At 37.6% G+C, this 13,898-nt stretch overlaps 1 protein-coding gene across 2 annotated transcripts in view; it reads left to right on the top strand.

Annotated features, from left to right (window-relative positions):
- The window catches only part of LOC131166852 (glycine--tRNA ligase, chloroplastic/mitochondrial 2), a 167,093-nt gene that overhangs the window by 92,397 nt on the left and 60,798 nt on the right, over positions 1 to 13,898 (top strand). For both annotated transcript variants that reach the window (XM_058125452.1, XM_058125453.1), the window contains exons 21-23: positions 2,538 to 2,600; positions 2,791 to 2,880; positions 2,970 to 3,056. In XM_058125452.1, the coding sequence (XP_057981435.1) occupies positions 2,538 to 2,600; positions 2,791 to 2,880; positions 2,970 to 3,056 (240 nt within the window). The remainder of the gene's footprint in view (positions 1 to 2,537; positions 2,601 to 2,790; positions 2,881 to 2,969; positions 3,057 to 13,898) is intronic.

The following is a 13,898-nucleotide window of genomic DNA, read 5'->3' as shown; positions in this document are numbered from 1 at the left end:
TTCACCATTTGGATGGGAACCAAGCCATCTTTCATAAAAATGTAGGGTTGTGGTATCAATCCAAGACATCTCATAAGGCTCTAGGTGAGGTTTTGGATAAAGTTGTATATGAGTGACTCCATTTGTAGAAACCATATTTATAGTGCATCGTCCATCAATGATGATTTTGCAAACATTTCCTTCATACTTGAGAAAAGGTGTGGAAAAGCTTGAAATTGTGCCCATATTGCTGGATTTGTGCATATATCGGCTGCAACTATATATTCGAAGTCCTTAACACAATTTGACCACAATTCTCAATCTTTTCATTATAAAATTACAAGTTTGGCTCTCAAGTTTCAAGAACTATCTTCAAGTCGCCTTTAATATCGTGTCTCATGCTGAAATGAAACAAATTTCACTTAGAAAATGCACAAGATGCAGCGACTGAACCAGACTTTTGATGCTGGTAGCAAAAATTTCATGCTTTTCATTGCAAGTTATCAAGCTTGCTTGCAATATATTGTGCCTACAGTCAAATATCTTGTTGTGGGTCAAAATATTTCTGAGGAAACCCAAGATATTGTGGCTGGGAAATTTCACTGGAAACAGGAGGAGGAGAGTCCGGCAGGCTCACTTGGAGCATGTGAGCCGCTGGCAAATGTCCTATGGTGAGGAAAGTTGGGGTGAGGGGAGATCAAGGGATGGGGATTGTAGTGGTGGTGTTGGTGTGGTAAGGAAAGCACGAGAGGTTAGGGTTGTTGAAGGGCCGATGGTTGGGTAACCTAGTGGTGGCGCGTGGGCCCACACATATGGTCAGATGGTGATGAAAAATTGAGGGTAAAGGTTTCAAGGGGTTCTGATTCCCATGGGATGGGTGGTGTTTCACAATGGTATTTGAAAAAATGGGGAAATGGCTGGAATTTCAGAATAATTCAGAACTGTTTTCTTGTTTTTATATATTTTTTTTCTGAAATTTTAAGGCAGAGAAGAATCAGAGAGAGAATGAAGGAAGAGAAACAAAGAGAGAAGATAATAAGAAGGAAGAATATGGGAGAAGAAGAGGAGGAGGAGGAGGAGGAGGAGGAGGAAGAGGAGCAGGAAGAGGAGGAGAAGGAAGAAAAAGAAGCAACAGAGAGGGATATTATGGAACAGTTGGGAGAAGGAAGAAGAGAAGAAGAGTGGAAAGGATAAGAGTGAAAGGGAAGGATGAGGGAATTGAAATAGAAGAAAGAGGTCGTGGTTGGGCTCAGATACCAAATGATGCAGGCGCGGCATCAAGGTTCTGCAGCCATGGTGAGATTAGAAAAAATTGAAGAGAAAGGGGAAGGGAGGAGAGAGGAGTTACAAGTGGGAATCCACGTTCACTTCTCAAATTTGAATTCAACAATAACTGCTTACGACATGGTTTTCACACACTATTTATAAGAAACCCTCTGCGCATGAAATTACATATATTTCCATAAAGCAACATGAATTACAAACAACCCCTACTTTACACAAATATAACAAACAAGCCCCCTAATACACTAATACTTTACTAATTAAACTACATAATGAACTACTAACTAAACCCAACAATTCCTTTACCCAACTCTTCTTAATCATTCTCCAGCAAGAATCTTCCCAAAGGTTTGCTTCTTGCCCTACATTGAGTACACATTTTAGGATTTATGCATTTTAAAATATGCCCCGGTGCTTTTTGGCCCAAAAATGCTTGAGGCATGCCTTCAGAAACAGAGTCAGAACTGGTTTTTTCTCTAATTGGATCCTATGCTGTAACCTGCTGATGTTCGAGTTGACTTAAACTGCTGTTTACTCTCACCAAATTGACATCTCATGGCGAGTTTGGGGAACTCACCAGTGTGATGTCTTTACTTCATTCCCATCCTGAGAAGGGAACCCTCAGATTATACTTCCCACTATTAGCAGGCATTAGGTTTTGAATCTTCACCTCTTTCATTTTCCAGCTCATTACTGGTCTCTTTAAGTGATTCTTATTCTGGGGCTTCATGTCTTTCCACCGTACTGGCATAACCATGATTGAGGAACATGAGTGAAATGAGTCCCCTGCTGATTCTTAAGGCCAGCTTAAGCTCTTAGGTGAAGTGATAATATAACAATTTTTCTAAGGGTTGCAGTTGTGAAAGCCTTAATTTAGAGGGAATTAGTTTTCCAAAATCATTAAGGAACACGAGTCAAATGGGCCCACTAGGACTATAACCAATGATTTGAACTCTTTTAACTTTCCTATCAATGTTTCACATGTTCTCCCTGACTGGTATGTCTTGTTTCTTTTTCTCTTCTAGTTATTTATTTGTTTATGCATTTCTCATAACCTCTTCAAGTGATGTGTTGCTTTCTCTTGTCAATTTTTATTTTATTTTATGCTATTCAAATCACATATTAAATTTGTGTGCATGGCTCCTGTGTGCATTACAAAACTTTTGGCTTTGTCAGAGCAATATGTGGATATGCTAATATTTGTTTCTGCCTTTATTTTTTTTATATGTACAAAATACTTACATTCCGTCCACTGAAAAAAAAAACTTCCGCAGATTCGAAATGCAGAATCTTATGTAGACTTTATGAGGACTGCTGGAGTATTAGTTGAAATTGAGGTTTGCACAAAAAACTTTTGGATAATTTCATTGCATTTATAGTTCCGTAATTTTATTTTTATCTTTTTTTAAAGTTTGGCTGATTGAATGATTCTCTCTTTCAATATATTTCTTAGTTATCTAAATAGAAAAAAATACTGGGCACAGGAGTGGAGAAATTTATTCTCTGTTGAAAAATTTTCATTTTCAGGAACGTAAGAAAACAATTATACAGCATATCAATGCATTAGCAAAAGGTGTTAATGGACATGTTATTCTCCAGGGCAGCCTACTGGATGAGGTAAGATATATAAATGAGTGTTATTATTGTCTTCAGGTGAATTTTATTGTCATTGAGTGCAACTTATATTGCTGTCTGCATAAAATTAGGTGGTAAATCTTGTTGAGGCACCTGTTCCGGTACTTGGGAAGTTTAAAGACTCCTTCTTAGAGCTTCCAAAGGATTTATTAATTATGGTGAGCTTTTCAATTTTGATGAACTTAATTATATTTTTGTGTATCCATATATAGCAGTCTTCTGTTATTTTGTTCAAGCTGTGTTTGGTAGCATGGATTTGGGATCTTGGATTTGGATTTGAACCAAACTAAATTCAATTTTGTCTTACATTTTGTCCAACTCCACACACAAACAAATCTAAAGCCTCTCCCAAACATAGGGTAGGAGTGTTTTTGTTGTGCATCTTTTTAGGCAGCATGCCTTGATAACAGACTGAAGGGTGTTGGAGGAGACATTGAATTTCATGTATTTATGGAGTTTTGCCTCCTCACAGGCATTATTTTGTGAGGAGTTATTTGATACTGAGCCCTTTTTTTTCGAACCATGTTCTTACACAGTTGCACTCACTAGATTAGCTTTTATTACAGTTTAAATAGGCTGAAAGAGATCATCAATATCACTTTGACTGCCTTTAGGTATATCTATTTTGGAAAGATAAAATGGTCTGTAACTTGCTGATGTAATATTTAGGAGCTAAAGAACATCTATGAAAATGCTAGCATTCTGACCAAGATGGCTTACGCTTGTCATCACTCTGAAACCTCTCCCTGTTCCTCCCTACGCTTTTTGGTTTTCGTTTTTTTGTTCCTGGTGGGGCTAAAGAAGATGGATGACCACACGGTTTGTGCTAGAATTTCATGCGTTGGCTAAGGAATTTCATGCCATGGCCAAGGATTCTTGTAAAGGCTGTCAGCAAGGGAGTGCAGAGCAATGCTTGATTGTGGAGCAAGGTTGTGATTGGTCTGGGGGTGTGATGCTGTTTGTGACGCCTGCTCATGCCTCGTTTGATCCTCAGCATTGTGGGGATGACAATTGTTCCAGAGGCAGTAATGGTTTCTATGGAGAATGGCTGTGGGAAGATGGAGTGAAATGGGCCAGGCTTTGAGAAAAATGGGGTGTGTGAGTCTAGGCGAATGGTGTGGGCTTAGAATGAGTACAGCCGGGTCTTATTAATATCACATTGTATTTGGGCCAGATTTTAGGTATTCAAAATGATTCTGTTATCAATAATGGGCAGGCCTTCAGTTAGCGCAGCGCATACAGGCCTGAAGTACACATGGCCCATTCTATCCAAATGCATTCAGGCCCAAAATATGAGTATGATGGTGAACCAAAATATGCTTGTGAATGAAAGATCTAGTCCCTCTAGTAGGGTGGCTCCTTCAGCTTTGCAGATGAATGGCAGATCAATCTTCCTAAAAGGGTTGCTCTGCAATTGGAGAACATCACGGCTACATCTTCACAAATGAGGGTTAATGGATATGTGGGTCTTGGTAAGGAGGTTTTGGTAAAAGTGGAATGGCTCAGGTAATCTGGGAATTCCACTGATGTTTTTGCTTCCTTAGTGGGTGTAAAATGTGGGCATGATGAGACAGCAGCCAATATGCATCCGATGGCATTTTTTGAAGGGGGTAGACTTTGGAAGTTTGTGGGGGACGGATTGTGTTCAGCTTATGCTTGGAGCTGTGGAGGAACAGAGCGGAGATGAGGGAATTGGCTGTGATAAGGTTAGGGGCAGTAAAGTTTATTCTTGTTTGGCAGCGGTGCTGGTGGATGTTAGTGGTCAAAAGAGGGTTTTGAATGAAATGGATAGTAAGGGTAAGGAGAAAAAGCAATGGAGAGATATGTTGGAGGATGAGTGTGATGCCCGTGAGTTTGCATGCGATGATGGTTTTTAATTGGATGAGTTTTGGAGTACAGATATACATCTGAGTCATCTGATTTACTCTGGAACTTATCGCATGTGTCACCATCTCTGATGGAGGGTTTGGAGGGAATTCTTATCTGAGGAAGAGACTGGGTAAGAGCAGCAATATATGGATTGGATTTTGCCTATTGCTATGGAGCAATTAATGGGATGGATATAGAAGCTCAACAACTAATGGATAAGATGGGGCTATGGTTGTCCGGTCCTCAAGGAAAAGTTCAGCTGGATGGTGGCACTAAAGAAGTGAATAAAGGCCAGCTAGAGTTAGCAAACTTGTAGCATTACTGTTCATAAGATGTGGGGGGGGGGGTAAAAAGGGTTTTCTTTATTATGTTTTGCTAGTTCTTTTTCTTCTGCTTTGCATTATTTTTCTTTCTTTTGGCTGTCTTCTATTTTTGAGGATTTCTTGCTCTCTCTAAGGTTGTAATCTCCCTTTTCTTCTTGACATGTATTCTTTTTTTTTTTTTTAATGTAGAAAGAGGGGTGAATCATTAAAAGATAAAGTTTGAGTTGATCTCATAGATTTCCTCCTTATTGTTGTTGTTATTCATGTTTTATATCTATATCTTCCTTCTTCTTATTTACTATGTGCTTGGATTGAGATAGTACAGCCCTCAAATTGCCAGTGGAAATTGGCCAATATCATGTAAATTGGCAGTAAAGGATTCATGTAGCCAACCCCACCTAGTGGGTCTTAAGGGTTAGCTTGTTCTTGTTGTTTATGCATTGGCTGTCATGGAAGACATGTCCCATCCCAACACATGCACATACTAATATGGTAAAGCAGGAACATAATCATTAAACTCCTTACTGTAGTCCATTGCAAGATCAAGCATGTATCAGGATTCTTGGATAAAGCGTATAAACTTGATCACTGGTTTTGGCTCTGCCCTTTATAGCGGTGATGCTCTTCCACTTTTGACTATGGTGCTGTGCTTGTTGTATCCTTGTTATTGACAAGGGAGTTTCACACTTTTTGATTGTTAAAAATGCTCCACGAATTTAATTTTTTGAAAAACATTGTGAATTTTGCTGTGAATTTATGTAATTTCAGAATTTTTTTATTGCTTTTTTTATTATATAAAAATAAAAAAATTTATTCAAGAAGGAAAAATACAACAAGGATCATAAGAAAACCTACTCAAAAGAGGAGAGAAAGAGTCAAAAACAAAAACTAGTGAAAACATCAAAACAGCACTGCCATGATGCCATTCAATCATGCTGAAGATTAGAAAACGACTACCTTTATTTTTTTGATAACAAAAGAAAGTATATTCGATAGAAAGAAGAGGAGGTACAACCATGGTATTAAATAACGGTCGTTACGTAGCGTAACGGCCGTTACGTAACGGGAAAATAGGTCTCCACGTAACGGCTGTTACGTAACAGAAAAACAGGTCTCCGATATCGTTTCGGGCCGCATTAGCGGCGAGCCAAAAATTCACATGGGTAACGGCTGTTAAGGAAACGTAACGGCCCGTAACGGCCATTACACTAACGTTATGGAACGTAACGTCCGTTATGCAGCTTCGAGCCTTCGAACTGTCGTCCGCAAGCTGAGTTCAGTTCCCTCTTCACCTGAATCACTCTTCAATTCTTCGTCTCCTTCATACGTACAGCTTCGATCTACTGATCTAAAGCTTCGAAATCCCTAAAACCCCCAAAATTTGCTTCGTACAGCTTCGTCTCCCTCAGTCTGTCATTCGTCTCCTTCGTCCAAGAACCCAAAAATCAGCAAGCCTTCGATTCCTCCATTCGAAGCCTTCGATTCCTCCAAAATTTGGAGGCTTGCAGGTTGCAGCTGCAGCAGGCCAGCAGCTCTCTCGCAGTCGCAGGCTCGCAGCTTCTGTGGGAGTCGGAGCCGGGAGTGGGTATCGGGTAAGTGGTAACTGGGTAGTGGGTGGTGGCTAGTGGGTATGTAATATGTATGTTGTTTTATTATTTCAATTTTTGCTTTATTGCTTAATAATTTATTCTGTTTTATTATTTCAATTTATGCTTTATTGCTTTATATAAATTGTAAATTTCAGTTTGTTTTAAATTTCAGTTTATATAATTAGTATATAAACTGTAAATTTCAGTTCATTTAATTAGTATATAAATTGTAAATTTCAGTTTTAAATTTAGTTTGTTTTATAATTTCAATTTATAGTTTATATAAATTATAAATTTCAGTTTATTTAATTACTAATTAGTATATAAGTTGTAAATTTTGTTATATAATTTCAGTTTATAAATATAATTAGTATATAAATTTAGTTTATTTATTATTTAATTAGAATACAAATTAACAATTATAATTTATTAATGATTGTATAAGTAGAATTTATTAATTAAAATAAAAAAATTAGTATAAAGTTTTTAAAATATTAAATTTATAGAGTTACTTTGACTCTTAGAGAGTTAGAACCTAGAACTTAGAACTTAGAAACTTAAGATTTAGTAAAAAATTATTAACTAACATTCTACATATTTATTTTTTAAAATACCTTGAGGTCCTTGACAATTAATAATTTAATATTAGATCTACAATTTATAATAAATTCTAATTTGTACACAATTAGTCAAGTCTCAACTCTTAAGTGACTCAAGTTCAAGTCTACTACCATTTAAATAATTAAATTGTAAGATTTACAATTTCATATTTATTTTGTTAAATTGTAAATTTTAAAGTAATGTAAATTATTAAAAATAATGTTTTTTTTTTTTTTGTAAACAGCGCACTAAAATTAATATAAAAATCATAATGCCTATTAAAAAACATTTGTAGGTTGAATGAAGACCTTTAAAATTCATTAAAAATCATGTATTAATGGATTTCATGCTTATTTTTCGATTTTGGTATGGTTGTGCATGCGTGAAAAAAATTCATGACTGTTACGCCCGCTTCCCGTTACGTAACACCCGCGTCTCCCGCGACACCTGCCACCGTTACGCGATGTTACCCGCGACCGCGATTTCGAACCATGGGTACAACATGTTGGGACAAGGAATCCACCATATAAAAAGAAAACAAAAGAAGAAAAAAAGAAACAACAAAAACACAAGATCAAAAAATAGAACTAAATGAAATTCACCAAGAAACCCCTTTTTTAAACCCTTTCCACCATAATTTATTGAACTCTTCAAATTCGCTAATTCCCTTTGCCTTCACCTTTCAAATTTTGCCACCATCCATGTGCACTTCATTTCCTCCAATTTCACTCAGCTTTAAATCCATTTTATCCATAAGAAATGAGCTTCTAACTCCTCCTTTGGAATCTCCTCTACTGGTGTGGGCAAAATGTTGGAAAATATAATAGAAGGAAAGATGTTCACCAATAAAATTAATGTTTAAAAAACACAAATACTTATCAGAAGTTAAGGCGTGAAAGAACCACTATCCTTAAAGCCAATTGTGTGCCTACGGAGAACATTTCTCAGTGCATACAATCATTGTGTGCACGACCTCTAGGATTACTTAGTTGGCTCAGTTTTGTGTGCACTCACAAACACTAGAGCTATAGGAGATAGGGTCTTTTAGTTACCCAACAAATATAAATCTTAGGAAAGAGTAAAAAATAAAGTTATTTGAAATCGTTAAAGTAGTATAACTTCCAGCATCATAAATATGAAACCGTTAAAAGTATGACTTTCAGCATCATAAATATAAAACTGCTAAATTAGTAGTTAATATCCTAAAAACGTTAAAAACTAATATATTAAATTTAACGTATATTTAATTAAAATAAAAACTGATGACTGTTACATAATATTTATTAAATAGATATTTTTTAAAATTTGAAACATCCAGCATTAATATGGTAATACGAATGCAAAATTCTATCTCTATGTTGGAGATTATTACCCAACCCATCATTATTAAAAATAGGAACTCCCTTTAGACCTTGCAACGTGGGTGGATGAACATAAGATAAATCCCCTATGTCATCACAGGAGTCAGAAACGTACCCATATTGTTCTCAAATCTCATCCAACAACAAACCCCCACCACAATCAAATCACTATTATCATCACCTTCTAAATTTGAAAAATCCCCCAATTTCTTTACCTCTCCTTCCCTTTTCTACTCTTGTTCGAACCTCTTGACATTCTTCTCAATTTGAGGAACTTCCACAAAAATGAACTCTACTTTAGAATCTCACCTTAGTAACTTTGTCGTAGACTAACCAAAATTTTCTCTCTAATCTTCGAGTATCTTCTTCGTTCCAGCTATAACGCCCCGGTCCCAACTTACGGCCCGGGTGTTACTGTAGTGACGTCTGTGTACCTAATATACTTCTCAACAGATATATATGTAGCGGAAAACATAAACATCCATCAAACTATTACCAGAGTTCTAACTGCTTGATAGATAGATACAGCTATTCCAACATCCATATACAATACTATATGATACTCGACGCATCCTCGAGTCTTACAACATTTTACAAGTTTTGAAAACCTATAACATAACCTACAAAACAAGCTCGTGGAGATGCTCACTCAAAAACGGATCGCTATCCTGCCCCAGTCCTGGCTTATCTCAACCTCGATAAGGACCTGAAAAGACAGTTTGTATGATAGGGTGAGACACCTCCCAGTAAGGGACGATTAAGCTAATAATAGTGTGTGGCCAGCATGCTTTATGTGTTTAACAAAAATATAAACATATATAATCATCGTTTCCATAATTGTAAAATACGTAGCCCATATTCATCATATGAACAGTTTCATAGTATATAACAACAATTACATAAATGTATAGATATGCAGGATAGGACACGCCCTCAAACTCTATACCATGTATAAATCCCCACAATCGGGGTTGACCGCCCCTACTGTCTCAATACAACTTGGGTACATGATCAAGAGGCAAACTCACACTAAGACCGCCCCTATTGACTATATACAATCTGGGTTCATATAGATCAAAAGTATGCTGCCCTCACTGGCAACGGATCCGTGCCTACACTATTAGTCCCCAGGGTTCCTATAGCATATCGTGCAATTTAAGCAATTTAAACACTCTTTTGAAATCATTTCACAAAACACATTATTACGTGAAATCCGGCCCGTAGCCGTCAAATAAACTTCCTGCATTTTCACAACAATTCCAGCATTTCACAACATCAACACCTGCCACACAGTTTTCCACATTTGAAAACAACCCGAAAGTAAATATAAACAGTTAATATCACCAATGGGTTTTAAACAACGAAAACAACATTTCCAACCGATGAAAAGGTTTGGAATGACAAGCACAATATTCTAAAAATATAACATTTGAATTTGACCGGTTGGTTTTGAAAATAAAGCCAGTTTACTGAATCGAGGCCCGGAAACCCTAAAACCGCCGTAACTCGATATCTAAAAGTTATTTCAACATTTCAATCGATTCATATTGTATAAATCATTGTATTAACATAATCCCCTTACATGCGTGTGAATCGGAGTCCAAAACGACTCGGAACTCAAGCCCTAGCTTTCCGAACCCCGAACCTAAGCGGTTCAAAACAACGGCATGAAAACCCCGAAACCTAATACTCGAAGAACAACACTGCTTCTGTTTTACTGTTTTTCACACCACCTTATAAATTTATAATACAACTTTGGGGCTAGACGCAATTTTATCACCACAATCTGGAAACGAATCTGGTTTTCTAGCATCCTGAGCTTCCTGTGACTCTTGATCAGCTCGATTCATATTCTTAGTAACAAAAGGCTGAATGATATTTCTATTAACTGGAGGCTGAATAAAAATTCCATTGCCAGCAGGTATATCTTTCTCATTTCCAGTACTCGCCTTCTGAGAAGTAGCCAAGTAGGAGCAATATTTTGGGCCTGTCCATTATCTGGAACAGACCTAGCTGTACTAGGGTCCTTAAATTCTGAATCATAGGTCTGTTTATCACCGAAACCCTTTTGAGGAGGGCCTCCCATCTCAACATTTCCCTAACATTGGACCTTTTCAAATAAATGGCCCAATTTAGTTAAAAGGGAAATACTCCCGTTTTCAATTAGTTGAGCCAGCTCCAAAATCAGAAGTATGCATCCCGACCCAATTCTCTTCACTGCCTCATTCTCAAAAACAACCCTAGCCACCTCTTTGATCCTCTCTGCTCCATCTGAAGCCCGAGCTTCCTTCTTGCTCTTGTTGATTAAGCCCGATTGATTTGCAATCACCCTAGGTTCATTTAGCAGCTCGTGTCCACACTGACGACACAGCTCTTTTTTCCCAACCTTCAGACCCTGCTTTACAGAATGGACTTGACTATCACAGTCATCACCTTCACGATTTTTGCCTTCCAGCACCACCTGACTCCATGATCTGTGTCATGTAGAGTAATCTGCGCTTACACTGCCAGTTTCTTAATGCAAATCCTTTGCTTTCTCACATAAAACACTTGTGAAGCTTCGCCACCCATCACCTTTTTGTCCCTGAGGAATTAAAATTGAAAATTCCCAAACCTAACTCTAAATACTTTCTCACCTTTGTCTATTTAATCAGCGTCCAGAGCTTCGTGATACCCAATCGAACAGATCGAAACCCCCTTTGCATATGATTGAAAGTAGATATGTGGCATATGCCATCAGCGAACCAAGACACAACCTTGCTGGAAAACCTAATCCACCTGTTACGAGAGACATTGTTCTTGACCCCAAGCAAGGACATGATCCCTCCAACCTTATCTAATTGCAGATCAAAAGATTTACCTTCAATCTGGATTGATAATTTCAGCATCGACCACCAGTAGAACTTCCATGGAAAAAACACATGAAGGGGAGAGAGGAATAGTTTGCTAGAGGGAGGGTGGGAGGGTGTTTTAAATATGACTCTTTAAAACACCAGCTGCGAATTGTTGAGGGAGGGATGGAGGGTGTTTTAAAGACAACCTTTTAAAACGCCAACTGCGAATGCCCACAATGAATCCATATTCTGAATTTTATCACACAGCATAAGCAAGACATATTCTTTCCGAGGAAAATATGAGCATTCCTCTCCAACCAAATACCCCACAAGACAGAAAAAATCTGCAACTCCATGGTGTGGAACCATGGCTCTTCCTTCCAAAACCTTGGAAAGAAATAGCTAACAAATCCTGCACGGACTCCAGACAGACCCAACTGTCTCCAAATACTCCAAGTAATATTTCCAAACCCTTCAAGAAAAGGAACAATGAAGTGGAAAAACAGATTTTCTTGGATCAAAATCTCAAAAAAAGAAAAAAGAAAAAAGAAAAAAAGAGAGCCTGCAAGAGTACTCCTCCTCAAAGAATGAAGAATGTATGACCGATAGTCCGTTCTCATGGAAGGACGGCTACCTTCCAATAAAAACAACAAAGAAGAAGGCTCTGACACCTCCCTATCATTAATGGATCTGTGAAAATGAAAGTACCCAGAAAATTCATCCCCTGTGGAATACAAAAGGAAGAAAAAATTCCATTATGCAACGAGGACAGCCTATACAAACAAGGAAAGGAATTGCAAAGCGCAGCATCATCCACTCAATTTTTTTATATTAAAAGAAGAGACATTTCAATAAAGAGAAAAGTAACCAGAAAAAAAAAATAAAAAAAGAAAACTGGAAAATAATCAAAATGAAACTTCCTTCCAATCTTGCTGAAGATCTGAAAATGGTATCCCTTTAAAATAGCCTGCTGCAGAAGCCCATAAAAATTTCCCTATACAAAGAACTAGAATTCTTCTTCCCTAAAAAATTCGAGCATTCCTTTCTAGCTAAATTCCCTATAATATTGCAAAGATCCCACAAGTCTACAAAACCTAACCATCTCCATTTTTCCCAAATCTTATAAAGAGATGTAATTATTCCCCCATGAGAAAGAGCGGTGCAAAAATTGGCGCAAAGCAGATTCTAGGCTTTCTAAACACAAGAAACAAACCTTTGGAGATAAAAGTCTTCAATGGCTTCCCACCCTGCAATAGAATGTTGATGTTAACTCTATTACAAATAACCAACCAAATAATGGCATTTACCTTAGATGGGACTTTAGCTTTCCAAATAAATTTTCTGCCAAATAAAAGCCTTCAGCCTTCTATCCTTGTACAGGAAACTCTGTCCTTTTGAGTCTAACAGTTAGTTTTACTTGTACTCAAATTTGGAAGGCTGCCCCCACAAAAGTTGCTGTCCTTGCTTGGGAGGCAACTCAGGGGGCTATCCATCGTCAATAGATACCCTTTGTATGGCAGATGCTGAATCAGTTGAGCATAGCCTCCTCCATTGCCCTTGAACTAGGAATCTGTCGAATTTGGCTCTGAATTTGATCAGACAACAGCGGGTCATCACTCTGTTTGTCTCTCATTCCCCTTGCAATTTTCAAGTTCGTTTGGAAAGAGTGAAACAAGAGAATGTTTAATAATTCAACCTCAGCGCTTCGGACAAGCAAAAAGTAGAGGTTAGGCAGTTACTAGCTGGCATAGTGGAAACATTGTGTTTCATTTTAATGTAATCTTTGATCTTTGTGATGCCCTTGAGGGTGGTTGATTTTTTGTTACTCATGCCGGCGTCCCCGTGATGCCTTTTCAATAAATTCTCTTCATTTATATTTTAAAAAAAAATCATCTTATAAGGTATTTTGCATCCCGCCCATTGCCCTATATGCCAAGTTTGCTTGTAAATAACTTTATGCAAAAGGGAATTCCTCTAAAAGAAATCACCAAAGCCATTTACCTACTAGAGCAATGTGTGTAGACACCAACTTCCCAAGGCCCAAACCCCATTCCCTTTTCAACCTATAAGCAATCCCTTTTCTTCCCCTTCCCAGACACAAAGGCTTTTATGAGTCTCGTAATATTTCTTGCGACCCCACAAGAATTTTAAAAACAGACAAGAAACATAAAGGGATGCTAGAAAGACAAACCTAAATAGGGGTGCTCCTCCCACCTCGATAGAGCAGATTTCCAATTATCTAACCTCTTAAGACATCTTCTTCGCTGTAGGATCCCAACTAGGTTTACTACCCAAAGGAACTCCTAGATAAGTTAGAAGTCAATCTAAAATGCCACAACCAGCTAATAAAGATATCCCAGGTCTTGAATCACTCAAATTAATACAGGCTAACCTACTCTTACCCAAATTAACTTTTAAACAAAA

This window comes from Malania oleifera, chromosome 10, assembly GCF_029873635.1.
Source record: "Malania oleifera isolate guangnan ecotype guangnan chromosome 10, ASM2987363v1, whole genome shotgun sequence".
Lineage (NCBI taxonomy): Eukaryota > Viridiplantae > Streptophyta > Magnoliopsida > Santalales > Ximeniaceae > Malania > Malania oleifera.
Note: the sequence above shows the minus strand (reverse complement) of the source record. Positions and strands in the feature narration are given on the sequence as shown.